This window comes from Bufo gargarizans, chromosome 8 (assembly GCF_014858855.1).
Source record: "Bufo gargarizans isolate SCDJY-AF-19 chromosome 8, ASM1485885v1, whole genome shotgun sequence".
NCBI classification, from domain to species: domain Eukaryota; kingdom Metazoa; phylum Chordata; class Amphibia; order Anura; family Bufonidae; genus Bufo; species Bufo gargarizans.
In genome coordinates, this window is record NC_058087.1 from 113,437,179 (window position 1) to 113,464,768 (window position 27,590).

Here is a 27,590-nt window from a genome sequence, read left to right on the forward strand (position 1 = left end):
CAGTCCATTGTCATAAATTTAGGCCCAGCACCCAGGCAGAGGAGAGAGGTCCCGTAACAGACAATCTGGCTTCATGTCAGCAGAGAATTAGTCTGCATGTCATAGCAGAGAATCAGGCTTCACGTCAGCCACCACTGCAACAGTCCATTGTCATAAATTCAGGCCCAGCACCCAGGCAGAGGAGAGAGGTCCCGTAACACAATCTGGCTTCATGTCACCAGAGAATCAGTCTGCATGTCATAGCAGAGAATCAGGCTTCACGTCAGCCACCACTGCAACAGTCCATTGTCATAAATTCAGGCCCAGCACCCAGGCAGAGGAGAGAGGTCCCGTAACAGACAATCTGGCTTCATGTCACCAGAGAATCAGTCTGCATGTCATAGCAGAGAATCAGGCTTCACGTCAGCCACCACTGCAACAATCCATTGGCATATATTTAGGCCTAGCACACAGGCAGAGGAGAGAGGTCCCGTAACAGACAATCTGGCTTCATGTCAGCAGAGAATTAGTCTGCATGTCATAGCAGAGAATCAGGCTTCACGTCAGCCACCACTGCAACAGTCCATTGGCATATATTTAGGCCCTGGCACCCAGACAGAGGAGAGGTTCATTCAACTTTGGGTAGCCTTGCAATATAATGGTAAAATGAAAATAAAAATAGGATTGAATGAGGAAGTGCCCTGGAGTCCAATAATATATGGTTATGGGGAGGTAGTTAATGTCTAATCTGGACAAGGGACGGACAGGTCCTGTGGGATCCATGCCTGGTTCATTTTTATGAACGTCAGCTTGTCCACATTGGCTGTAGACAGGCGGCTGCGTTTGTCTGTAATGACGCCCCCTGCCGTGCTGAATACACGTTCAGACAAAACGCTGGCTGCCGGGCAGGCCAGCACCTCCAAGGCATAAAAGGCTAGCTCTGGCCACGTGGACAATTTAGAGACCCAGAAGTTGAATGGGGCCGAACCATCAGTCAGTACGTGGAGGGGTGTGCACACGTACTGTTCCACCATGTTAGTGAAATGTTGCCTCCTGCTAACACGTTGCGTATCAGGTGGTGGTGCAGTTAGCTGTGGCGTGTTGACAAAAGTTTTCCACATCTCTGCCATGCTAACCCTGCCCTCAGAGGAGCTGGCCGTGACACAGCTGCCTTGGCGACCTCTTGCTCCTCCTCTGCCTTGGCCTTGGGCTTCCACTTGTTCCCCTGTGACATTTGGGAATGCTCTCAGTAGCGCGTCTACCAACGTGCGCTTGTACTCGCGCATCTTCCTATCACGCTCCAGTGCAGGAAGTAAGGTGGGCACATTGTCTTTGTAGCGTGGATCCAGCAGGGTGGCAACCCAGTAGTCCGCACAGGTTAAAATGTGGGCAACTCTGCTGTCGTTGCGCAGGCACTGCAGCATGTAGTCGCTCATGTGTGCCAGGCTGCCCAGGGGTAAGGACAAGCTGTCCTCTGTGGGAGGCGTATCGTCATTGTCCTGCCTTTCCCCCCAGCCACGCACCAGTGATGGACCCGAGCTGCGTTGGGTGCCACCCCGCTGTGACCATGCTTCATCCTCATCCTCCTCCACCTCCTCTTCATCCTCGTCCTCCTCGTCCTCCAGTAGTGGGCCCTGGCTGGCCACATTTGTACCTGGCCTCTGCTGTTGCAAAAAACCTCCCTCTGAGTCACTTCGAAGAGACTGGCCTGAAAGTGCTAAAAATGACCCCTCTTCCTCCTCCTCCTCCTGGGCCACCTCCTCTTCCATCATCGCCCTAAGTGTTTTCTCAAGGAGACATAGAAGTGGTATTGTAACGCTGATAACGGTGTCATCGCCACTGGCCATGTTGGTGGAGTACTCAAAACAGCGCAACAGGGCACACAGGTCTCGCATGGAGGCCCAGTCATTGGTGGTGAAGTGGTGCTGTTCTGTAGTGCGACTGACCCGTGCGTGCTGCAGCTGAAACTCCACTATGGCCTGCTGCTGCTCGCACAGTCTGTCCAGCATGTGCAAGGTGGAGTTCCACCTGGTGGGCACGTCGCATATGAGGCGGTGAGCGGGAAGGCCGAAGTTACGCTGTAGCGCAGACAGGCGAGCAGCAGCAGGATGTGAACGCCGGAAGCGCGAACAGACGGCCCGCACTTTATGCAGCAGCTCTGACATGTCGGGGTAGTTGTGAATGAACTTCTGCACCACCAAATTCAGCACATGCGCCAAGCAAGGGATGTGCGTCAAATTGGCTAGTCCCAGAGCTGCAACGAGATTTCGCCCATTATCACACACCACCAGGCCGGGCTTGAGGCTCACCGGCAGCAACCACTCGTCGGTCTGTTGTTCAATACCCCGCCACAACTCCTGCGCGGTGTGGGGCCTGTCCCCCAAACATATGAGTTTCAGAATGGCCTGCTGACGTTTACCCCGGGCTGTGCTGAAGTTGGTGGTGAAGGTGTGTGGCTGACTGGATGAGCAGGTGGAAGAAGAGGAGGAGGAAGCCGAGAAGGAGGAGGTGGCAACAGGAGGCAAAGAATGTTGCCCTGCGATCCTTGGCGGCGGAAGGACGTGCGCCAAACAGCTCTCCGCCTGGGGCCCAGCTGCCACTACATTTACCCAGTGTGCAGTTAGGGAGATATAGCGTCCCTGGCCGTGCTTACTGGTCCACGTATCTGTGGTTAGGTGGACCTTGCTACAGATGGCGTTGCGCAGTGTACACTTGATTTTATCGGATACTTGGTTGTGCAGGGAAGGCACGGCTCTCTTGGAGAAGTAGTGCCGGCTGGGAACAACATACTGTGGGACAGCAAGCGACATGAGCTGTTTGAAGCTGTCTGTGTCCACCAGCCTAAATGACAGCATTTCATAGGCCAGTAGTTTAGAAATGCTGGCATTCAGGGCCAGGGATCGAGGGTGGCTAGGTGGGAATTTACGCTTTCTATCAAATGTTTGTGAGATGGAGAGCTGAACGCTGGCGTGTGACATGGTTGAGACGCTTGGTGACGGAGGTGGTGGTGGTGGTGTTGGTGGTACATCCCCTGTTTGCTGGGCGGCAGGTGCCAACGTTCCTCCAGAGGCGGAGGAAGAGGCCGAGGCGGCAGCAGCAGAATAGGCCGAGGCGGCAGCAGCAGAAGAGGTAGCAGGGGGAGCCTGAGTGACTTCCTTGGTTTTAAGGTGTTTACTCCACTGCAGTTCATGCTTTGCATGCAGGTGCCTGGTCATGCAGGTTGTGCTCAGGTTCAGAACGTTAATGCCTCGCTTCAGGCTCTGATGGCACAGCGTGCAAACCACTCGGGTCTTGTCGTCAGCACATTGTTTGAAGAAGTGCCATGCCAGGGAACTCCTTGAAGCTGCCTTTGGGGTGCTCGGTCCCAGATGGCGGCGGTCAGTAGCAGGCGGAGTCTCTTGGCGGCGGGTGTTCTGCTTTTGCCCACTGCTCCCTCTTTTGCTACGCTGTTGGCTCGGTCTCACCACTGCCTCTTCCTCCGAACTGTGAAAGTCAGTGGCACGACCTTCATTCCATGTGGGGTCTAGGACCTCATCGTCCCCTGCATCGTCTTCCACCCAGTCTTGATCCCTGACCTCCTGTTCAGTCTGCACACTGCAGAAAGACGCAGCAGTTGGCACCTGTGTTTCGTCATCATCAGAGACATGCTGAGGTGGTATTCCCATGTCCTCATCATCAGGAAACATAAGTGGTTGTGCGTCAGTGCATTCTATGTCTTTCACCGCTGGGGAAGGGCTAGGTGGATGCCCTTGGGAAACCCTGCCAGCGGAGTCTTCAAACAGCATAAGAGACTGCTGCATAACTTGAGGCTGAGACAGTTTCCCTGGTATGCATGGGGGTGATGTGACAGACTGATGGGGTTGGTTTTTAGGCGCCATCTGTGCGCTTTCTGCAGAAGACTGGGTGGGAGATAATGTGAACGTGCTGGATCCACTGTCGGCCACCCAATTGACTAATGCCTGTACCTGCTCAGGCCTTACCATCCTTAGAACGGCATTGGGCCCCACCATATATCGCTGTAAATTCTGGCGGCTACTGGGACCTGAGGTAGTTGGTACACTAGGACGTGTGGATGTGGCAGAACGGCCACGTCCTCTCCCAGCACCAGAGGGTCCACTAACACCACCACGACCATGTCCACGTCCGCGTCCCTTACTAGATGTTTTTCTCATTGTTATGGTTCACCACAACAACAAATATATTATTTGGCCCAATGTATTGTATTCAAATTCAGCGGGATATAAATTTGAGGCCTAGTATTTAGGCGCTGGGTGACCGGTATGGATTTACTAACAGAATTAGACTTGGAAATGCACAGTAGCGTGTGTGTGAAGTTATTCTGAATGACCCTATGTGCACCTTGATCGATCAGTTAATCAAGTCCTTTGGAGGAGTTAATCTGCCTAATCTCGCCCTACTGTCGCAGCTGCAACCTCTCCCTACGCTAATCAGAGCAGAGTGACGGGCGGCGCTATGTGACTCCAGCTTAAATAGAGGCTGGGTCACATGGTGCTCTGGCCAATCACAGCCATGCCAATAGTAGGCATGGCTGTGACGGCCTCTTGGGGCAAGTAGTATGACGCTTGTTGATTGGCTGCTTTGCAGCCTTTCAAAAAGCGCCAAGAAAGCGTCACAAAAGCGCCAAGAAAGCGACGAACACCGAACCCGAACCCGGACTTTTACGAAAATGTCCGGGTTCGGGTCCGTGTCACGGACACCCCAAAATTCGGTACGAACCCGAACTATACAGTTCGAGTTCGCTCATCCCTAATTATGAACTATACTCTGGGAAGTAGGGCGTTTTCCAATAAGGCCCATGTTCTCAGAATTCAATATATTCCTGTTTCTACTGTATTTTCAGCATCAATAACCGGAAGTCCCTTTAGTGCCGATGCGTTCCAGGGTGAAACGCATATCTGGCCTTTGACACCACATCAGAAATCCGTCTTAGCGGGTTTATCACTACCCATCATTCCAGTGTGCATTCCATGACTGGAATGCATCTTCAACTTCCGTCGAAAATTTTCAGCGTGCGCTCCACGGGAGGAACGCATTCCCAACTTCCTGTGGAGAACCAGAAGTGAATATACCTGCGCGATAGTAATGCAGCCGGTGGGACTTAAATGTTTCTCCTTTTGACAGAAGCCGTTATATTAAGTACACAGAAGTCCACTTATGGACACCAGAGTTTATAAGAATTTTTTTTTTTAAAGTATCTGAGCTGTGTTCTAATTCTGGACTCCATTCGCTCATCCCTAGTAAAAATCGTGCACAGACATCTTTGGGTAGGGGTATGCAGCCCCCTCTGCCATGTAAAAACACCTGGATTTATAAATGGCACATGGTACAGATTTTACATTAGATCCCAGGAGATTAGGTTACACCTCTGACTTCACTCATTGCTTTTGACGTCCATCCCCACCCTCTACAGCAAAGAAACCACCTATACAGCTGCCCTTTTAACATGCCCATCCTGTAGCTTCCACCAATAATGTGCCCGCTTCTGCCCTGTGGGCCCACATTATTGTACTGACAGTGTTGCCTTAAGCCCCCAATTACTGCACTACCGGTCCCCAAAATTAATACAGACCTTCTAACAGACCCTAAAATTAATACACACCCCAAGTAAATCACAAATTCATACACCAGATAAGACCCCAAATTTATACAAATTCATACAGACCCTAGGATCATGTGGCCCCCTATAAACTTTCCCTTAAATGCAGACCTCAGATCAGACCCCAAATTTATGTGGCTCCCTATAACCTCCACCCCACCATCCCTTAAAGGGTATCTGATCTTAGATCAGAACCTAAATTCATGTGCCCCCTTAGATGTGTGCAGACCTCAGATCAGACCCCAATACTCACGTGCCCCCCTTAGATCTGTGCAGTCCTAAGATCAGACAGCATTATTCATGTGCTTCCTCCTCTCCTCCATCAGATCTCTGCAGACCTCAGATCAGACCAAAAATGAAATAAAACAACTTACCTTTCCAGCTCTGGATAGCTCCTCCACTCCTCTTGCCGCTCTGCACTATGACCTGAAGTCTGCACAGCGTCAGATCAGAGGGCACGTCTGTGTCTGACCTGGCTCTGTACAATGTCAGGACATGGTGTGGCTGCCAGAAGAAGAATAAGGAGAGGTGAGTGATAACAGACACACTCGTGGATCCCAGGCTTGCAGCTGCAGTGTGCTAATGAGTGCTTCCACAACAGAAGTGCCCATTAGTAACGATCTGAAAGTTAGTTCTTTTCACTGTCAACTTGCCCCCCCCCCCCCCCCCCAGTGTCAGTAGCAAGGTGGTGCCCTAGGTGAACACCTACCTTCGACTGTTTGTCATCCTGTCCCTGTCAGGCATCATCAGAGTGGTGGCAGCAGCATCTGGCCAGAAGTAAGAGGCCATTTTGAACAATATTCCAGTGTGGCAGGACAATACAGTATGATCATTAGTGGCAGAATGATCTATTCTGTTGCATCAGGCACCTGTGTCTGGAAATCCTGGTTGATTCACGTCTGATTCATCTATGTAGGTTAGTCTCTCAACATTTTGGAAGGAAAGGTGAGTTCTCTTAGGGGTAACTATGCCACCGCCGCACTCAATACCCGTTCTGATGAGCCACACTTCAATTTTGCATGCCCAGTAGGCATGGGAATCTTGGATCATGGGTGACAAGGTGAAGTCCAACTATGCCACCACTTGCTTTTTGAGGTTCTGCTGGATGTCCAGCTGCTGCTGGATAGTTTCTTCAGTAGGTGGCTGAAGAATACTGCTCATCATAGACTCCAGACTGAAGTTCCTGCATATGAAGCTGGTGGTGCTCCTGCTTGCCCCTTCCCCCACTATTCATGGCAGTGGACCGGGAGCACAGAGTATTCCCCCGGTCAGACCTTCCTAAGGACATGCAAAGACGCTTATAGGCAGCAACCAACTGACTACACAGCATCTCTCTATAGTAGTCAATTTTTGCATCCCTCTCAGAAGGTCTAAAAAAATGCCCCCATTTTTCACTGGCAGCAAGTGTCTAACAATGTGGAAAGCTATTAGTCATCCCTGTGCTGAAACCTGACCATGTGGCTGTCACTACACAAACATGACAGCATGCATCTGACTATTTGCGCAAGGGCCTCCCTGCCTCCACTGCATACTGTCTGTCGGGATCATCTGCGTTGTTTTTGTTGTCTCCCTCCAGCTTCTGATGATTGGGTGGATAAAACACCTAGTTGTGTATAGAATTCTTGAGCGTTTATGTCCTCCTCTTCCTTTTGTCAGTTCATCCTCCTCAGGGCTCAGGTGGCCATGAGATGTAGGTTCCACGTCTTCTATCCCCTTGCCAATCAGACTTGTCGGCATCCCTTCCAGGATGTGAAGGAGTGGAATGACATCATTCATCTCCTAGTTCTGACAACTGACAAATAAAGTGGCTTTCTCAAAGGGCTTCACTAGCTGCCACTGGCTAACGTTACATCAGGGGGTAGACCTGTCCATCTGCTGCATTAAAAAATCGATGACCACCTTTCACTGTTTGAAAAGGCGATCATAATATGGATCATGGAGTTCCAATGGGTGGAAACGTTGCATATTAGGTGATGTTGGGGAAGAGCATTTTGCCTTTGCAGCTCAAGAGCAAAGGGTACCTCAAAATTGTGACTTTGTGGTTTCATAAGCTATAAGCCATAATCATCCAAATTATAACAAATAAAGACTTGAAATATCTCGCTTTGCATGTAATGAGGCTATCTCATATGTTAGTTTCACCTTTTAAGTTGCATTACTGAAATAAATTAACTTTGCACAATATTCTAATTTTTCGAGTTTCACCTGTGCCATAGTCAGGAGGAAGCCAGTGGTCAATGCACGAGATGGAGCATCCGTATTTGCAGCAGAGCAGAAGAGACTAGCTTTATTACAGGCTGAGAGCACAATACAGTGATACCTCGGTTCACAAACTTAATTTGTGAACTGACTCTGGTCGCGAACCGAGGCACATTTTCCCATAGGGTTCAATGTAAATCCGGTTAATCCGTGCTGACCTTTTTTGGGGTTTTTTTGAAGCACAAAAATATGAAACTAATTACAATACACATTGTCACTTGCATTTCCACTTTGCACATTGTCACTTGCATTTCCACTTTGCACATTGTCACTTGCATTTCCACTTTGCACATTGTCACTTGCATTTCCACTTTGCACATTGTCACCTGCATTGCTGTTCTTGTCACCTTCATTGCTGCTCCGCACTTTCTTCTTTCCACTATGCTTCTTGGGAGCCATATTGGGTATCCAGTGAACTGTACAATACAGTAAGTACAGTATTGTAGTACAGTACTGTATGTGCTAAAAAGCACACCAAAAATAAAAAAAATCACTTAAAATGTTTGCAGAGTACTCACAGTACTTCTTTCTGTGTCTCTTCTTCTCTCCACGGTCTTCCTACAGGAAGTCACGACCATGTGACAGCCTGGAAATAGCATTAAAATGGCCGCGGCTCCTGTTCGTGAACCGGAGCATATTTTTATGAACTTTTCTGTTCGTGAACCGAGTTGTTCGTGAACAGAAGCGTTCGTGAACCGAGGTATCACTGTAATCTTGCAAGGCTGGCTAAATAGGATGTTCAATCAGGGAACAGAGTGGAGTAAACCAGGGAGGCGGGAACTGAAACTAGAGGCACAGGGAACTAGGCCTCAGTTCAGCACAAGAGCTGTCCAGAAAGCGGAATAGCTCAGTTGGAAGAGCTGCGGCCTGGGACACAGGTGTCTTTGGTTTCAAGTCCTGACAGTAGTCCCCTCCTTTCAGGATGGCTTCTGGACATCTTAGGAACTGGTTTCTCTGGATGTCTGTGATGAAAAGGTCTTGTAAGTCTAGGGGCGTGAACATTGTTTTCTGGTTCCCATGAATTCTCTTCTGGTCAATTACCCTACCATTGCACCAGATATTGCGCTCGACCCCTGAAAATTCTGAGTCCAAAATTTTTTCAACAATGTATTCTTCCTCCCCTTTGACTTTTACAGGTGCAGGAGGTGGCTGATTTCTCCCTGGAAAGGGGTTTTCATTGAATGGCTTGAGCAATGACACGTGGAACACAGGGTGTATTTTCAATCTGTGAGGAAGTTTAAGATGGAAGGCAACTTGGCTAACTTGTGCAGAAATCTGGAAAGTTCCTATGAATTTTTGGCTCCATTTTGGAAATGGAACATGTGTTTTCAGATTTCTAGTACATAGCCAAACCTTATCACCAACTTTAAAGGTAGGAGGAGCTTTGCGATGTTTATCAGCTGCTTTCTTATAGTCTTCTTGGGCTTCTTGTAGCATCTCTATTAGTTTCTTCTGGGTTTCTTGCAATTTCATTAGTCTGTGAGTTACAGCAGGAAAAGGTGTACTAAGAGGGAGGTTAGAAATAAATACTGGATGTAAGCCAGAGTTAGCAAAAAATGGACTTTCAGATGTAGAACTGTTTTGAGTTGTTGTAAGCAAATTCTGCTGTTGGTAAATACTACACCCAATCATCCTTAAGGTAGGAAATAAATCAGCGGAGGTATTGTTCAAGAGTTTGGTTTGTCCTTTCTGTCTGGCCATTGGACTGAGGATGAAAAGCAGAAGACAAATTAACTGTAATTCCTAAGGCTGTACAGAAGTTCTTCAAAAATATTGATGTGAATTGAACACCTCTATCTGAAATTCCATGCAACCTAAATATCTCCTTAATCATTCATTCTGCAGTTCGTTCTGCAGTAGGAATTCCTCGAAATGGAATGCAATGGGCCATCTTTGTGAGTCGGTCCACAACAACAAGGATGGTAGTCATGTCTTTAAAAGGAGGATGGTCCACAATAAAATCCATGGACATTGATCCTCAAGGCCTAGATGGAACTGGATGTGGTTGAAGAAGAAACAGGAGAAAACACTTTTCTTACATCGTTCTTACAATTTGGACATATATTCTGTTTTCCTGCTTCCAAAAACCTTCTTTAACGGATAGGCCCACATCCTTTAGAAGGATGGTTGAGAAAAGAGTCATTCTGGTATCCCTCTTTGAGCATGGTTACAAGTTCTTTAAAATCCAGTATTCCTACAAAATTTTAGACTCTTTTTTTTTTTTTTAGACCCCTCCTGTGGTTCAGCAAGATTCCTGGACAAAGCATCAGCCTTGCCATTTCTTGAACCTGGCCGATAAGAAATAATAATTAAGGACTGAAATATGAGGGTCCAAAACGCGTAGACTGTATTCTTGCTTATGAGGATTGGAAAGTTTTTACTGCATCAATAAAGTGTCTCCTGTTGTTAAATTGTTTTCACTAGTTTGCAGCAACAGCCGTGTCAAGGCTGGTGTCTGTGCTTACAACAGGTGCAACAGGTGAGAGCTGCTATTTTCTAATATATTGATTGTTTCTGGCCTTTAAGAAAGAATGAAATTAAATTTAGAGAAAAAAAAGGCCCATTTTGCTTGTTTTGCAGACAGTCTCTTAGCTGTACGGATGAACTTTAAATTTTTGTGGTCAGTAAGGACAGTCACTGGATGATTCACTCCTTCAAAACAGACATCTCCATTAGGAGAAAGCAACTTTAATGGCCAACAGTTCTTTGTTTCCTATGTCGTAATTTCTTTCTGCCGATGAAAGCGGAATAGCTCAGTACCGTTTGACACGCCGAAACGCTCGTCGGGGTAACGCCATCCCAGCTATCCAGGTCAAATTCATTTTTGGTGAGTCCTTTTTCTTGTACTATCCAACTTTTGGTCTGGCCCTCTGTTACACAGATACGACACAGGTCCAGTTAGGCCACACCATCGCCTGGTGCACGGGCTGAATGTGTGTGTGGATTATCCTCTGGTCACTGTCCATATCATTTTTATAGTTTAACCTTAACCTATACTTGGACTCATATGTAATTCTATCAATGTTCAATTTAACTGTGATTTTCCATGTCGACACTGGAATGGCGTCTGTGCTCCTTATTTCCCCTGTTTTTATGGCATTTTTATGATTCACTGACTGAATATTCAATAAAGTATATATCTTTTTCACTATTGGACGTTTAAGAGCTTTTAGTTCTTAGTTTTTTCTTGCATGTACAAAGCTTGTCCAGTTACATTGGGACATTGGGTAGTCTCTCTTTATGAAGCCGCACCATTGTGTGTATATATAATTGGCCATTGACACCCTCGGTTGTGTTTTTGTTTTTTTGTTTTTTATTGGTAAAAATGTTAGCGGAGCACAGTCTTTCCAGCAACACAGGAATTAGGGGAAGAGCGTAACGATTTTTAATAATAATCTTATTTAGTTCTCTGTAGTCAATACATGGTCTCAATGTTGAGTCTTTCTTTTCTACAAAAAACAAAGGTGCCCTCGCTGGGGGTGAGGAGGGTCAAATCAAACCTTTCTTTAAATTTTCATCCAAGTATTCTCTGAGCATTACGACAATCGTAAGGATGATGAGGAGGTAGATGATCAGCTTTTTTCTTGCTGTAGACATCACTGAACTGTTGATACTGAGGTGGCAAAATATCATAACTCTGATGAGGAATTTTAGAAACTTTTATTTGTTTTTGGATGGATAAACTTATATGACAATTGTCCTTGCAGTATTCAGAAGGAAAAATAACAGTCCTTTATTCCCAGTTGATAGGATTATGGATAGCAAACCATGGAGTTCCTAAAATGACTGAAAACTTGGGAGAAGAAATCAGATGAAAACTAATAGTTTAATGATGATCAGGTTCAATACAGATTCCAAGTTCAATTGTCTTGTGAGTTGCAGGTCCAGATGATAAAGGTGATCCATTAACAGTTTCCATATCAATTGGCATGGATTTTATTCTACCCACAATGTTATTATCAAGTGCAAATTGTAAGTCCATGAAATTTCCCTCTGCACCAGAATCTAACATGACAGAGCATTGTAGTTTATGGCTCCCAACAATGACCTGTATCGGAATGACAAAATGAGAAGATAATTAATAAATTTTGTTTTGGGTTACAGATGAGATGGTCTGCATAACTGAATCCGGCAGTTCAGAAAGTTCAAAATTGCTATCTGCCTTAGCACTAGTGCTGGCTATAGACCTTTGAAACTTGTTAGGACAGTTAATGGCATAATGTCCTGAGCCCCTATAATAGAGGTATAGATTTTCTTTGTCTACCGCACTATGAGGAGGTGAGTAGTAGCCAGAGGGGCGTCTGTGGATGTAGTGTTTCTGGATTTTGCAAAGGCTTTTGATACTGTCCCTTATAGACGCTTAATAGGTAAAGTAAGGTCTAGAGGCTTGGAAATTATAGTTTGTAATTGGATTGAAAACTCGCTGAAGGATCGTGATTCCTATTCAGAATGGTCCCAGGATATAAGTGGTGTACCCCAAGGTTCAGTGCTGGGCCCTTTATTATTTAATGTATTTATTAATGATATTGAGGGGGGGGGGGATTGATAGCACCATATCTATTTTTGCAGATGACACTAAGCTGTGTAGAACTGTACAGTCTATGGAAGATGTCCATAAACTTCAAGCTGACTTGAACACTCTGAGTGATTGGGCATCAACTTGGCAAATGAGGTTCAATGTGGACAAATGTAAAGTCATGCATTTTGATAGTAATAATCTCTGTGCTTTATACGTCCTAGGTGATGTAGCGCTGAGAGAGTCACTTATAGAGAAGGATTTGGGTGTCCTTGTGGATGGTAGATTAAATGACAGTATACAATGTCAATCAGCTGCTTCTAAGGCCACCAGGATATTGTCATGCATTAAACGAGGCATGTACTTGCGGGCAGAGATGTAATATTACTATTTACAAAGCATTGGTGCGGGCTCATCTGGAATATGCAGTTCAGTTCTGGGCACCAGTACATAGAAAGGATGCACTGCAGCTGGAAAAAGTGCAGAGGAGAACGACTAAACTGATGAGGGGAATGGAGGGTCTTAGTTATGACGAAAGATTAAAATAATTGAATTTATTTAGTCTTGAGAAGAGACGTCTAAGGGGGGACATGATTAACCTATACAAATATATAAATGGGCCATACAAAAAATACAGTGAAAAGCTGTTCCATGTAAAATGCGCTCAAAAGACAAAGGGGCACTGCCCCCGACTGGAGTAGAAACAGTTCAGTCTCTGGAAGCATCAAAGCTTCTTTACTGTAAGAACTGTGAAGCTGTGGAATAGACTTCCTCAGGACGTGGTCACAGCAGGAACAGTAGACAGTTTCAAAAATAGTTTAGACAAATTCTTAAAAGTAAAAAACATTATTGCTTATGAAAACGTGTAGAAGTCTCACTTCCTTTTGGGATTCGCGTCCCCACCTATCCCTTGGTTGAACTTGATGGACGTATGTCTTTTTTCAGCCGTGTTAACTATGTAACTATGAGGTTTTTTGGATGACATCAATCTGCATAGATTCTGGTAAGGATTCAGTCTTTTGCTGTGTGTTCAATGCTGATTGACTGAAGGAGTAGGTAAGTTTATTTCAAAATATCCGCAGTCTCGCTTTTCTACATTCAGTAAGTCTCTGATCAATTTGGATGCACAGTTGTATAAAATCCTCCAAATTATCAAGAGCCCCAACTCTGGCAAGCTCATCCTTCACTAGCTCTTTCATCGAAATTGACTCCTTTGGACTGCTAGATTTCATGTGGTGTTAGAAACCCAATGACGAAATTCTGCTGTGTATTCAGCAACTGAGCATCGTCCTTGTTGAAGATTATGCAATTTGGTCTCAGCTGTAGCACAAAAACTAGGGTCATCAAAAACTTCCATAGCAGTGATAAAGTTATCTAAATCATTGAGGAGGTCATGGTTCTTTTCCACATAAGGGGAGGCCCATGCAAGAGCTTCATTTGTCAGAAGATTTGTGATAAATAGCACTTTTTTTTTGGAAATATATGCAGCATTGATTAAGGAATCCTCAGTAATCGTGACGATCCCCACTGAACTTTGATGGCAGAGGCATACTGGTATTTCAATCTGAGCCTGAGTTGCGCATATCCAGAAACTGTTTTGGCAGTTCAATTATTTTATTTTATTGTTGATCCAGCACCAGGGTTTGTAACTTAGAAAATGTTTCTTGGTAAGTTGCACCAAATTCTTGAAGCTCAGCCATTTGTTGCCTCAAGGTGGTCATAATAGACTAAATTTTTGGAGGAGAGACTAGCTTGATTATAGGCTAAGAGCACAATATCTTGCAAGGAAGGAAGTGCAAGGCTGGGCTTAAATAGGGTTTTCAATCAGGGAACAGGGTGGAGTAAACCAGAGAGGCGGAAACTGATACTAGAGGCACAGGGAACTAGACTTCAGTTTAGCACAGGGAGCTGTCCAGAAAGCTTAATAGCTGAGTTGGAAGAGCTGCAGACTGGGAAACACAAGTCCCTGGGTTCAAGTCCTGACAATAACAGATTAACTATTAATGTGACAGCAGTTGAACAAGATGCATGTGGTGATATATTAGACTGTCCTTTAATCCGTAGTCTGATGCACAATAAGGCTTCATTCATACGACCATATGAATGGTTTCACATCCATTCCAGAAATTTGCGGAACGGGTGCAAACCCATTCATTTCAGTGGGGCCACAAAGTATGCGGACAGCACACAGTGCCCTGGGAAAGCATGTCCTATTCTTGTCCACAATCTAGGACAGGAATAGGCATTTTCTATAAGCACCAGCCCTGTGCGTTCCGCGAATTGCAGAACACAAACGGCCAGTATCCATGTTTTGCGGATCCGCATTTTAGCAATTTGCAGACTGCAAAACATGGCACAGTCGTGTGAATGTAGCCTAAGTCTATGTATAAAATAACAGATTAAATATGAATGTGGAAGCAATTGAACAAGATACATGTGGTGATATATTAGACCGCACAGTCTGACACACAGTAAGTCTATGTATAAAATAACAGATTAACTAGGAGTTCCACAGCAGTTGAACAAGATGCACATGAAGATTACATTTAACCTGCAGTGTCCCTGCTGTCGCCCTATGCTCTCCCTACAGTCTCAAAAAACTTTCCCTACGATCTCCCTGCACTGTCCCTGCACTATCACTATTCAATATTCTTTGTTAAATAGTTTTCTGCAACACTGTCCTTAGTGCATAAGCGTTTGTCACATTTCTCCCTATTCTCAGTTAGCAGTGAAATGGCGTAGACTGCGCTGGATGTGGCTTTTATAAGGCTTTGACATCACAGGGAATGGTTATCTGCAGATTGGCTGGCTGCAAGACAGTATGGGTAATTTTGCATTCCTGGGCTTCGTACTTTCACTTTGCAACACATGCAGATGTCATTTTACATAATAAACAATTCGTTAATACGAAGCACAAGGAAATTCAGCTACGTGACAAATCAAGTTTTTCCAAATCTTTGGATCAAATTCCACATCGGATGCCTTGATTCAACTCAACACTAGTCATCAGTATCTGATCGGTGGGGGTCCATCTCCCAGGACCCCTGCTGATCAGCTGTTTGAGAAGGCACCAGCTCTCCTGTGAGCGGCCTTCTCCATGCTTACCAAGCACAGTGTATAGTGGCTGTGCTTGGTATTGCAGTTCAGCCCAAATCACTTGAATGGGACTTAGCTGCACCTAGACTACGTGACTGATGAACGTGTGGTCACTGGTCTAGGGAAAGTAGAAAGAATGCTGGTGCGTTATTGCGAGAGCTGCCTTCTCAAACAGCTGATCATCAGGGGTCCCAGGTGTTTCGCACCAATCAGATATTGAAGACCTACAGTATCCTGAGGATAGGTCATCAGTAAAAAAAAATAATAATTCAGAAAAGCCCCTTAAGGCACCTCACAGTCATTCTTTCTTTTCACCACACTGTATTAACACTTATCTCCATTAAATCCAGTTTTACGCATACAAATTCTATACTATAAAATATTATTTAATTTTTATATGCTGAAAAATATTAAAGATTTTCTATTATCTATAATGTTAATATTAATCGAAAATATGTTTTTTGCTGCATTATTCACAGTAAATGAGTTTCTGGGAATATTTCACTATTTACTGTTGGCCCCTAGTCTGCATTTCCTGTTGACAGATTTATACTTACCTGTTCCCCATCGCTCCAGCCCTGTGTGCTTCCTCCTGTTCATCCATCTTCCTCTCCCTGGTATGTTTTCATCCAGACACCATGTGCTCAGCTGCAGCCGACGATTGGCATCAGTGATGATGTGCCTTACTATGGGGCTACTGTACTGTACTCACATAATGCCATTAGTACCTGTGGTCTGTGAGTTCAGGTCAGAGGAACAGTGTTTGGTCCAGGAAATAAAGCCAGTGTCTTTCCTGAAGCAAATACAGTCATGTGAAATTAGCCTAAAAGAGGTTTTGTAACACCCAGCTATTAGACCTTTCCAGAAGAATTACAACACAGCGTTCTAAAAAAGCATGGTCCAGAATTCAGGATACTGACTGGTGAATTTATATTTTCTCTTTTTATGCACAAAAATCCATAGCGGAATACAGTACCAGCCATATTGGTGAGATTTTATCAAATCATATCTACATCTTATGGAGATTTTTCACAGAGTAGATTTTCACAGAGAATATCACCACCTTCAGTTGAAAATTGTGAAATCCATAGCAAAATCTGCATGTTATATATGTGAATTTTGCTGCACATTTTCTGCTGATTTGTGGTGAAAACATCTGCCACATGTGTAGGTGACTAAAGAGGTTTAAATAAGTAAATACAGTTTGGCAGCTGACAGAAATACTGTAGACTCATTCTGCTCTATTTTAAGTTTTCACTATTTCTTTCCAGGGTGCAGTTTAGAATTTGATGCATCATTGGATGTTGCTGCTAAACCATACAAGGTTGATCCTGTTGTCAATATTTGTCGAATTCTTCTCAGGTAAATTGTTCATGTTTCGTTTTTATAGAGTGTGTGTGTGCGCATGCATGCAAGTGTATTGGTCGGACCCATTTAGATATATGTATACTTCACAAACACTTTGTGAATCTGTCAGTACTGCAGGCATGGAAATTTAAAGGGGTTTTCCAGGATTTTCATGTTGATGACCTATCTTCAGGATAGATCATCAATATCAGATTGGAGGGGGTCCGACAGCTGGTTGAATATAAGGCATGGGCCGTGCCAGAGCTGCCTTCCATTTATTCTTTACCTGCTCGCCATCGACATTGGAGTGGCAAGCAGGTGTAGTTACAAGAAGCTGTCCCATTCACTTCTATGGGATGGCTCTGTAGTATTCAATTGTATGGGAAGGAGCCGTCCTATAGTAGTAAATGGGACGGACGGCTTCTTGTAATTACACCTGCTCAATGCTATGATGTCTACGGCGAGCAGTTAAACAATGAATGGTAGGCAGCTGTTGCACCAGCACAACCTTCTCTTCAAGCAGCTGATCGACAGGGGTGTTAGACCCTATCTTGAAGATAGGTCATCAATATAAAATTCTCAGAAAACCACTTTTCTTCCTTTCAAATATAAAAAGCAATAATTCATAGTATACAGCCAACGTAGCATACAGTTAAGGCTAACTTCACACTTACGGCAAAGCCATCTGGCAGTTTGTCCCAGCAGGGAGCAGCCTTCCAGTGTTCTCTGGGTTTAGTATAGCCAGATAGTGCCGTGTGCCCACCGGACCCCACTGACTATAATGAGATCCGGTGTGGATCCAGCTGCCCCATTACAGTCAATGAGGTGTGGCAGACACGCGGCACTATCCGTCCATGCCGGATCGGGAGAACACCGGCAGGCTGTTTACTGCTGAAACTGCCTGCTTGATAGCTTTGCTGCAGGTGTAAGGCTACTTTCACATTAGCATTTAAGTTTTCCGATATTGAGTTCCGTCACAGGGGCTCAATACCAGAAAAAAACGCTTCAGTTTTGTCTTCATTCATTGTCAATGGGGACAAAACTGAACTGAACAGAACAGAATGGTCCAAAATGCATTCCATTCCGTTTAGTTGCGCTCCTAGACCGGAGAGCAGACCGCAACATGTTGTAGCTTGCTTTCCGTCCTGGGATGCAGAGCAAGACGGATCCGTCATGACACAATCTGACACAATAGAAAACGGATTCCTCCCCCATTGACTTTCAATGGAGTTCATGACGGATCCGTCTTGGCAATGTTAAAGATAATACAACCGGATCCGTTCATAACGGAAGCAGAAGGTTTTATTATCAGCTACCAGAGTTTTTTTTTTTTTGCTGAACCCTTCCGGATCCAGCAAAAACGCTAGTGTGAAAGTAGCCTTAGTCTATAAGTATTTGGACATTGACCAAAGTAGCAATAATTATTAGAATTCAAAGTAATAATTCATAGATGGTATACAGCCAAAAGTAGCATACAGTTAAAGGGGTTGTCTCACTTAAGCAAGTGACATTTATCATGTAGAGAAAGTTAATACAATCGACTTACTAATGTATTGTGATTGTTCATATTGCTTCCTTTGCTGGCTGGATTCATTTTTCCATCACATTATACACTGATAGATTGCAGGGTGCTCGTAACCATGGAAACAATCAGTGGTGGTCGTGCTTGCACTCTGTAGGAAAAGTGTCTGCCTCTCTGGTGGCCAGGACTGCGGGAGCACAGTTAGGCTAGTGTTTTGTCCTATAGTGTGCAAGCACAACCACCAGTGGATTGCAGGGTGGTCTGTAACCATGGAAATAAGCAATGTATAATGTGATGGAAAAATGAATCCAGCCAGCAAAGGAGTCAATATTGACATTCACAAAACATTAGTAAGTGCCTAGTGAGACAATCCTTTTAAGGCTAAATTCACACTTGTGACAAAGCTATCTGGCAGGTTGTGCTGGCAGGGAGCAACCATCCAGTTTTCTCCCGGTCTCGTATAGCCAGATAGGCAGAAAGAAAAAATGTAGGCGTGCTCAAACCCTGTCACACCGAGCACGGACCATGCCAGGAACCACGGCGTTACTTGAGTAAAAAGAGAAAAGGGTCCAGCTCGATTAAAATGTTACCTTTATTTTTCAGTGCAAATAAAAGCCAGTTACACTCCAGTCAACTGGAGTGTAACTGGCTTTTATTTGCACTGAAAAATAAAGGTAACATTTTAATCGAGATGGACCCTTTTCTCTTTTTACTCACATATAGCCAGATAGTGCTGTGTTGCCACCGAACCCCACTGACTATAATGGGATCCAGCTGCTCCCTGCATACAGCGTTTTTATCCGACTGAATCCTGGCATATATGCCAACGAGTGACCGGATCCCATTATAGTCAATAGGGTCCTGCGGACATACGGCACTATCTGGCTATGCTGGATCTGGAGAACACCCCCAGCCTATTCACTGGCAAAACAGCCTGCTGGATAGCTTTGATGCAAATATAAAGTTAGCCTAAGTCTTTGGACATTGACCAGATTTTTATTTCAGTTATCACAAAATATTGGAGCTGAACCCTGCCATATTTCACCTTAAAAGGGTTTATCCAACTTCCCCCCCCATGTGCTCGGCCCATCACAGGGTATATACTTACCCTGCTCCACAAAAAGTCATATGTACCCTAAAATACTACCAAACTGCCACCTCATCCTGCAAAAATTGAGCCACTACATGAGACAATTGCCCGAAAACATATTTTTCTAAAATACTTTTATTGTGTAAAACTAAAATAACTAAAGACATATTGGGTATCGCTGCATCTGTAATTACCTGCTCTATAAAAATATCACATGATAAAAAAATGCCAACACAAAAACAAAAAATTGGGGTCAAAAAGTGTAATATTGAATGATCAAAAAAATATCATAAGTACCCAAAAATGGTACCAATAAAACAATTAACTTTTCCCACATAAAATGAGCTTTTTGTGATGTAATGTGATGACAAAAAAATGGCAAAGGTTTTAGCACAGTTTTTATTTTTTTACGGCGTTCAGGTGACTGGGTGGCTCATGTAATATTTTTATATTTTTATAGAGCAGGTTGTTACGGATGTGGCAATTACTAATGTGTCTTTTTTAATTTTTTTTATTTCAGTTTTGCACAATAAAATCTTTTTGGACAAATATGTCTTCATATTCTGAATGCCATGTTTTTTTTTAATTTTGGGCGATTGTCTTATGTCGGGGCTCATTTTTTTGCAGGATGAGGTTACAGTTTGATTGGTACTATTTTGGGGTACATATGACTGTTTGATCACTTAGTATTACACTCTTTGTGATGTAAAGTGACAAAAAAAAATTGTTTTAGCACAGTTTTTATTTTATTTGTTTTACGGCATTCAGGTGACAGGGTAGATCGTGTGATATTTTTATAGAGCCAGTCATTACAGACGGCAATACCCAATATGTCTTTATTTATTTATTTTTACTTTTCTTAACTTTATGTTTTTGTCCCACTCGGGTACTTCAACTTCTGAGGGTCGAAATTAGACATTACAACAGTGGGACACTTCCTTAACCACTTTAACCCCGCTAGCTGAAACCCCCTTAATGACCAGAGCACTTTTTACACTTCTGCACTACTCTACTTTCACCGTTTATTGCTCGGTCATGCAACTTAACACCCAAAGGAATTTTACCTCCTTTTCTTCTCACTAATAGAGCTTTCATTTGGTGGTATTTCATTGCTGCTGACATTTTTACTTTTTTTGTTATTAATCGAAATTTAAAGATTTTTTTGCAAAAAAATGACATTTTTCACTTTCAGCTGTAAAATTTTGCAAAAAAACGACATCCATATATAAATTTTTAGCTAAATTTATTGTTCTACATGTTTTTGATAAAAAAAAATGTTTGGGCAAAAAAAAAAATGGTTTGGGTAAAAGTTATAGCGTTTACAAACTATGGTACAAAAATGTGAATTTCCGCTTTTTGAAGTAGCTCTGACTTTCTGAGCACCTGTCATGTTTCCTGAGGTTCTACAATGCCCAGACAGTAGAAAACCCCCACAAATGACCCCATTTCGGAAAGTAGACACCCTAAGGTATTCGCTGATGGGCATAGTGAGTTCATAGAACTTTTTATTTTTTGTCACAAGTTAGCGGAAAATGATGATTTTTTTTATTTATTTTTTTCTTACAAAGTCTCATATTCCACTAACTTGCAACAAAAAATAAAAAATTCTAGGAACTCGCCATGCCCCTCACGGAATACCTTGGGGTGTCTTCTTTCCAAAATGGGGTCACTTGTGGGGTAGTTATACTGCCCTGGCAATTTAGGGGCCCAAATGTGTGAGAAGTACTTTGCAATCAAAATGTGTAAAAAATGTCCTGCGAAATCTGAAAGGTGCACTTTGGAATATGTGCCCCTTTGCCCACCTTGGCTGCAAAAAAGTGTCACAGATCTGGTATCGCCGTACTCAGGAGAAGTTGGGGAATGTGTTTTGGGGTGTCATTTTACATATACCCATGCTGGGTGAGAGAAATATCTTGGCAAAAGACAACTTTTCCCATTTTTTTATACAAAGTTGGCATTTGACCAAGATATTTTTCTCACCCAGCATGGGTATATGTAAAATGACACCCCAAAACACATTCCCCAACTTCTCCTGAGTATGGCGATACCAGATGTGTGACACTTTTTTGCAGCCAAGGTGGGCAAAGGGGCACATATTCCAAAGTGCACCTTTCGGATTTCGCAGGCCATTTTTTACACATTTTGATTGCAAAGTACTTCTCACACATTTGGGCCCCTAAATTGCCAGGGCAGTATAACTACGCCACAAGTGACCCCATTTTGGAAAGAAGACACCACAAGGTATTCCGTGAGGGGCACGGCGAGTTCCTAGAATTTTTTATTTTTTGTCACAAGTTAGCGGAAAAATTATGATTTTTTTTTCTTTTTTCCTTACAAAGTCTCATATTCCACTAACTTGCGACAAAAAATGAAAAAATCTAGGAACTCGCCATGCCCCTCACGGAATACCTTGGGGTGTTTTCTTTCCAAAATGGGGTCACTTGTGGCGTAGTTCTACTGCCCTGGCAATTTAGGGGCCCATATGTGTGAGAAGTAGTTTGCAATCAAAATCTGTAAAAAATGACCGGTGAAATCCGAAAGGTGCACTTTGGAATGTGGGTCCCTTTGCCCACCTAGGCTGCAAAAAAGTGTCACACATCTGGTATCGCCGTACTCAGGAGAAGTTGGGGAATGTGTTTTGGGGTGTCATTTTACATATACCCATGCTGGGTGAGAGAAATATCTTGGCAAAAGACAACTTTTCCAATTTTTTTATACAAAGTTGGCATTTGACCAAGATATTTTTCTCACCCAGCATGGGTATGTAAAATGACACCCCAAAACACATTCCCCAACTTCTCCTGAGTACGGCGATACCACATGTGTGACACTTTTTTGCAGCCTAGATGCGTAAAGGTGCCCAAATTCCTTTTAGGAGGGCATTTTTAGACATTTGGATCCCAGACTTCTTCTGACACTTTAGGGCCCCTAAAAAGCCAGGGCAGTATAAATACCCCACATGTGACCCCACTTTGGAAAGAAGACACCCCAAGGTATTCAATGAGGGGCCTGGCGAGTTCATAGATTTTTTTTGGCATAAGTTAGCGGAAATTGATTTTTTTTTTGTTTTTTCTCTTAAAGTCTCACTTTCCGCTAACTTAGGACAAAAATTTCAATCTTTCATGGACTCAGTATGGGCCTTCTCTTCACTTTTTCCTTCACCCCTGCGTATTCTATCTACTAGTTTATATTACAAGTAATGTATAAACTTACATTTATGTATACATTCATATGTAATTTGCTAGTAAATATTCCAAATAATGTATAGACCTCCACTTATTTATACATTTCTTAACTGTTAACTGTGGAAGGCTTCTCCATAATTTCGGACTACTTTTTCTTCTTGGTGTGAGGAGACTTATAGGCCATACATGCTCCTCTGGATTTCTTGGAAGAAGGGATGCAAATGAGCTCTTAAAAACCTCTGTGTCTAATGCCACCTGATGTAAGGCACTTATCCAAAAAAAATCTATGTTCAACCCTTTAAATAGGCCTTGAGACATGACTTGGATAATAAATAAGCCAGCACCTCATCTACAGCCAGCTGTTTTGGGGTGATTGCCCTTCATCAGTGCAGTACTGGCCAGTTGAGGGGCAATCACCCCAAATCAACTGTCTGCAGATGATGGTCAAATATTGACTTATAGGATAGCTGCCTTAAATCTAGTGGCATTAGAGGCAGAGCTTACCAAGAGCTCATTTGCATCCCTTCTTCCTATGCTTCTCCATGGTGACACTGCTTCAGCAGTCTTCTTTTATCAACTTTATTATAAGACAAATGAGCTGCTTGATGATCCCTATTAGTACCTGTGACATGCTGTCACTGAGCAGGGTGGACCACTGGAAAATAAGTATTGGGGTGTATCTATCCTCAGAGCAGTCTCATGTTCTGTGAGACACACCTCCAATCTCCAATTTACCCTCAGTGGAAGCACCCACTCTGAGGATGGACGCACCCCTATAAAAATGATCTACGGCCAGCAGGTGTGCTGCTGCCATATTAGCATCGGTGATCTGGCTTTATGCCATCACTGCAGCCAGCGTCCTGATTAATCTGCTGTACAAGGAGAAAGTGATATTTAGCAGTCTGGCACCTGGATAAGACACTCAAGCAATAGCACTGAATTTAGATTTGCAGTGCCTGGAACTTGAACTTGATATTGAGTGCAAAGACGTGAGATAGTTAGTATGGAAGAATTTGCTACCTTTGCTATTACAAAGCAGCCCTGAATCCCATCTGCCTGGTTTGATAAATCACTACAGGATGGTTGTTCGACTTTTTATATAGCAAAAACAGTGGCAGCACTGGACAAAAAACTATGTAATAAAAAAAGAGAAAAGCAGTGGTGCAAGCCCATGGGGTCCGAACCTGACCCAAAGTACAAAAAAATATAAAGCAGGCAGCACACTCACATGAAAAAAGTGTTTATTCACCCATGCTGGAAGCGCGACGTTTCGGATCTATACTACATCCTTTCTCATATATATATATATATATATATAATTATAAAGATTTTCATTTGAGGCAGTGATTGTGAGCTACATGGTTACTTTGAAATTGAGGCTTTGAATGTCATATGACACTGTGACGATCATGGCACGTGGAGTTTAGACACTACCAATTACAAGGCAGGGGAATGGTGAAGCAGGGAGCTGAGGGGTTGACAGCTGTTTGCAGCTGCATTTGGGAGGAGGGGTCTGCCAGTTGGGTACTCCTGCTCTATACCTGCTCTATACCTGTCTAGCCCTGCCTGTACTACCATCCCCTACCTACTTGCTAGACTGTCCTTCCGGGTCTTAGGGGCAGTAGTGGCAGCTATGGCTGCCATTTCTAAAACGGACACCCTTGCATTATCCCACAACTTGACAATGTTACTTGGGCGCAAAGAAACAGAGGTGCTTTTCTACTCCCCCTGACTACATTAGCTCAGATACTTGCCTGCGTTTCCTGACCCATATCACCAACCTCCATTTCTACCTAGGTATTCATTTTAGCTATATTTAGTATAACAGGGTTTTATTTATCCCTAAAATGTACAAACGCACGCATTTTTTTTTTCTCTTAAAAAGTAAAATGAATTAAAAAAATATTCCAGTCTAAATTTATATAGCGCCTCTACATAACTTTGGCAGATCTACCACCAGCTATATGGGGTATTAAGACCGACATCTAAAACATTTTGGATGCCAGTCTTAATAAATGATCCCCTTATTTATTTATTTTTAACTTAACTTAGGCTAGTTTGTCATCTTTAAATGATCTGTTTAAAACTGATCCGTTAAAGAAAACAAGAAAAGTATTCTGCCAGAAAGCTCAGTTGGTATCTTACTGATAAGAGTGTGACTTAAATAAGTGTTTATGGCCTCTTAGTAATTTAGAGGTAAGGTTTATTAGATGATGGCACAAAGTGAAAGCGAAAGTACCCGTCACACAGTTAGAAAAACAGTTAACCCTTTTTTGACAGAATAGTTCAATATTTTTATTAAAGGCCAATTAAAAAAATTATTTTTAGCCAAAAATGAGTAACATTCAATCATAAAAACAATTGCCTCCAAAGGTGTACATAGCCTTTGAGAGCTTGGACTTTTATAGTATTGTTCATTCCTGCTCTTTGTTTGAGATCAGATAATGCACTCAGCGTCGATGGAAGATACCTAGTCGCTGTTATTTTTTTTTTTTTAAATCATCCCTGCATTGTACTGAATGTGGTGGAGAACATGGGCCACTCCTTGCAGTTGTTTTTTTGTGGTATAGTGCTCACCATCATGGACACCTGGAGCAGCGTTTACAGGCAGGGACTATAAACATCTTTCACAGACCCCTGGGTCAATGTTTTTTGTGGCAGCAGTGACACAGCACCAGAGCAACTGGGTCAGGTCAGATCGACATTCTCCATGTTTGTCTCAACCTGGTTCCCACACCGGTCACTTATCTGCCTCCTTCACATCCTTTTCAATGGACATCCTCCCATCCACAACAGAAACAGGGCAGTTCCCCTCCCTCCTATTGTCAGGGCAGTTCCCCTCCCTCCTATTGTATGTATTAAGTGAAGTTTTGCCATGCTGTGTTAAAGCTGATCAGTCTAGGCTAGGCAAGAGTAGCTACACAGCCGATCAGTTGCTAAAGTGCATCACGCATCAAATATCCACTGGCTTTCTTCCTGCCAGCTCCAATGGGGTAAGATGGTCAACGATAATGCAGGAACATCTTAGCTGTGCTACATTTGGGGGGAAACAACACAGAATCCTTGCATGGCGCACATGACAGATTTAGTGGTGCAATGTGTTTTGAAAAAGTACCGTGGCTTGCAGAAGGTGCTGGTCATGTCCAGGAGACTGTCCTTGTATTTCAGTCATTCTTATGTGCCAAGGAACTCCCTCTTGGTCTTGCCGTGACAGAACGGTCTGTCATTGATCCTCAATATTCCAACTTGAAATTCTACCTTGCATATGCTGGAGTGTCTGTATGAGCAGCATAAAGTGGTGAATTATTTCATCATGCAGCAGACCACCTCAGCAGGGAGTATAGGTAATTTCGAGGTCAGGCAGTGGCAGCTCTTCAGAAAGTCGCGTACTGAGGCCCCTCGAAGAGGTCACCAGATTTGTCAGTAGGGACAACTGCGGCATCAACAATGTCATCCTGCAAATATTTATATTAGTGCAAATGCTCAGCAGAGAGCAAGGTATTGAAAGATATACGTCCCTATAATTAATATCAGAACAAATATTTGATGGAAAGGACGTTAAAATGGAGCAAAAATAATAAATTATTTATTAGTGCTAATCGTGGAAAATTGAGTGGGGGTGAAAAACCTACAATTATTATAACAAGGCACTATGCCCTAAGGGTACCTAATCCTGTAAAGACTGTGACCTTCACAACTATGGTGTATTAGAGGAACACTGTGGGTACCAATTAAAGATAAAACGGACTAATAAATATATGTACACAAAACCACCGCACTAGTGGTCGGTTACGGTACTCCGAAAGGCAGGGTTCTGCCTAATAACTAAATATGTGCTGGTGGAATGGATACTGAAAGTGTGGTATATCCTCTGGGAGATATAACTATATTTGAATTCCCAGAAACAATGAAGGAGATACCACACGCAGCATACAAACTAACTGACCAGTGCCAGGCGTATCACTGGACAGTGACGGCTAGTGAGAGGAGCGGCAGTGCACTATGCCGTCCCTCACACACTAGCCCCCATGTAGGTGCATAGACAACGCAGGTCAATGCTGGTGTCAGTGATAGTGCATTCCAACACACAGCCGACCTGAACACACTAAGCTACGGCTACATAAGGATTTTGCTAAGGCTACTTTCACACTAGCGTTCGGGCGGATCCGTTCTGAACGGATCCGCTCATAATAATGCAGACGGAGGCTCCGTTCAGAACGGATCCATCTGCATTATTTTTAGCATAGAACAGCTAAGTGTGAAAATAGCCTAGTACGGATCCGTCCAGACTTTCAATGTAAAGTCAATGGGGGACGGATCCGCTTGAAGATTGAGCCACATTGTGGCATCTTCAAACGGATCCGTCCCCATTGACTTACATTGAAAGTCTGGACGGATCCGCACGGATCCGCACGGCCAGGCGGACACCCGAACGCTGCAAGCAGCGTTCAGCTGTCCGCCTGTCCGTGCGGAGGCGAGCGGAGCGGAGGCTGAACGCCGCCAGACTGATGCAGTCTGAGCGGATCCGCCTCCATTCAGACTGCATCAGGGCTGGACGGCTGCGTTCGGGTCCGCTCGTGAGCTCCTTCAAACGGAGCTCACGAGCGGACCAGCGAACGCTAGTGTGAAAGCAGCCTAAGTTGCACCGAATCCTGGTGTGGGAGACGGTGTGCTGCTTTACACAAACATAGCCCCGGCACTGTGATGGCCGTGAAGCGGCCAGCCAGACGCCGTGATTTAAAGGGCAAACACCACCCCCTCTTGAACACGCCTCCTATCAGCAGCCAATCCACCACATGAATTCTTCATACTGGGCTGGTCAGCTGACGACAAAGGAAGGACAAGGGTGTGTTCCGGAGGTCAGCGCACTAGCGCTGCATCGTAACAGTGTAGCAGGGAATTAAAACAGCGACCTTATATATAAATCGTATGAAGAAAAAAGAGGGATTTTGTCCAGCTTGTAGTTGTGGTAATCCAAA

At 43.8% G+C, this 27,590-nt stretch overlaps 1 protein-coding gene across 1 annotated transcript in view; it reads left to right on the forward strand.

The window, feature by feature from the left end:
- The window catches only part of LOC122944578 (GPI inositol-deacylase-like), a 682,600-nt gene that overhangs the window by 454,008 nt on the left and 201,002 nt on the right, over positions 1–27,590 (forward strand). The window contains exon 10 of the mRNA XM_044303000.1: positions 16,739–16,829. Within this exon, the coding sequence (XP_044158935.1) occupies positions 16,739–16,829 (91 nt within the window). The remainder of the gene's footprint in view (positions 1–16,738; positions 16,830–27,590) is intronic.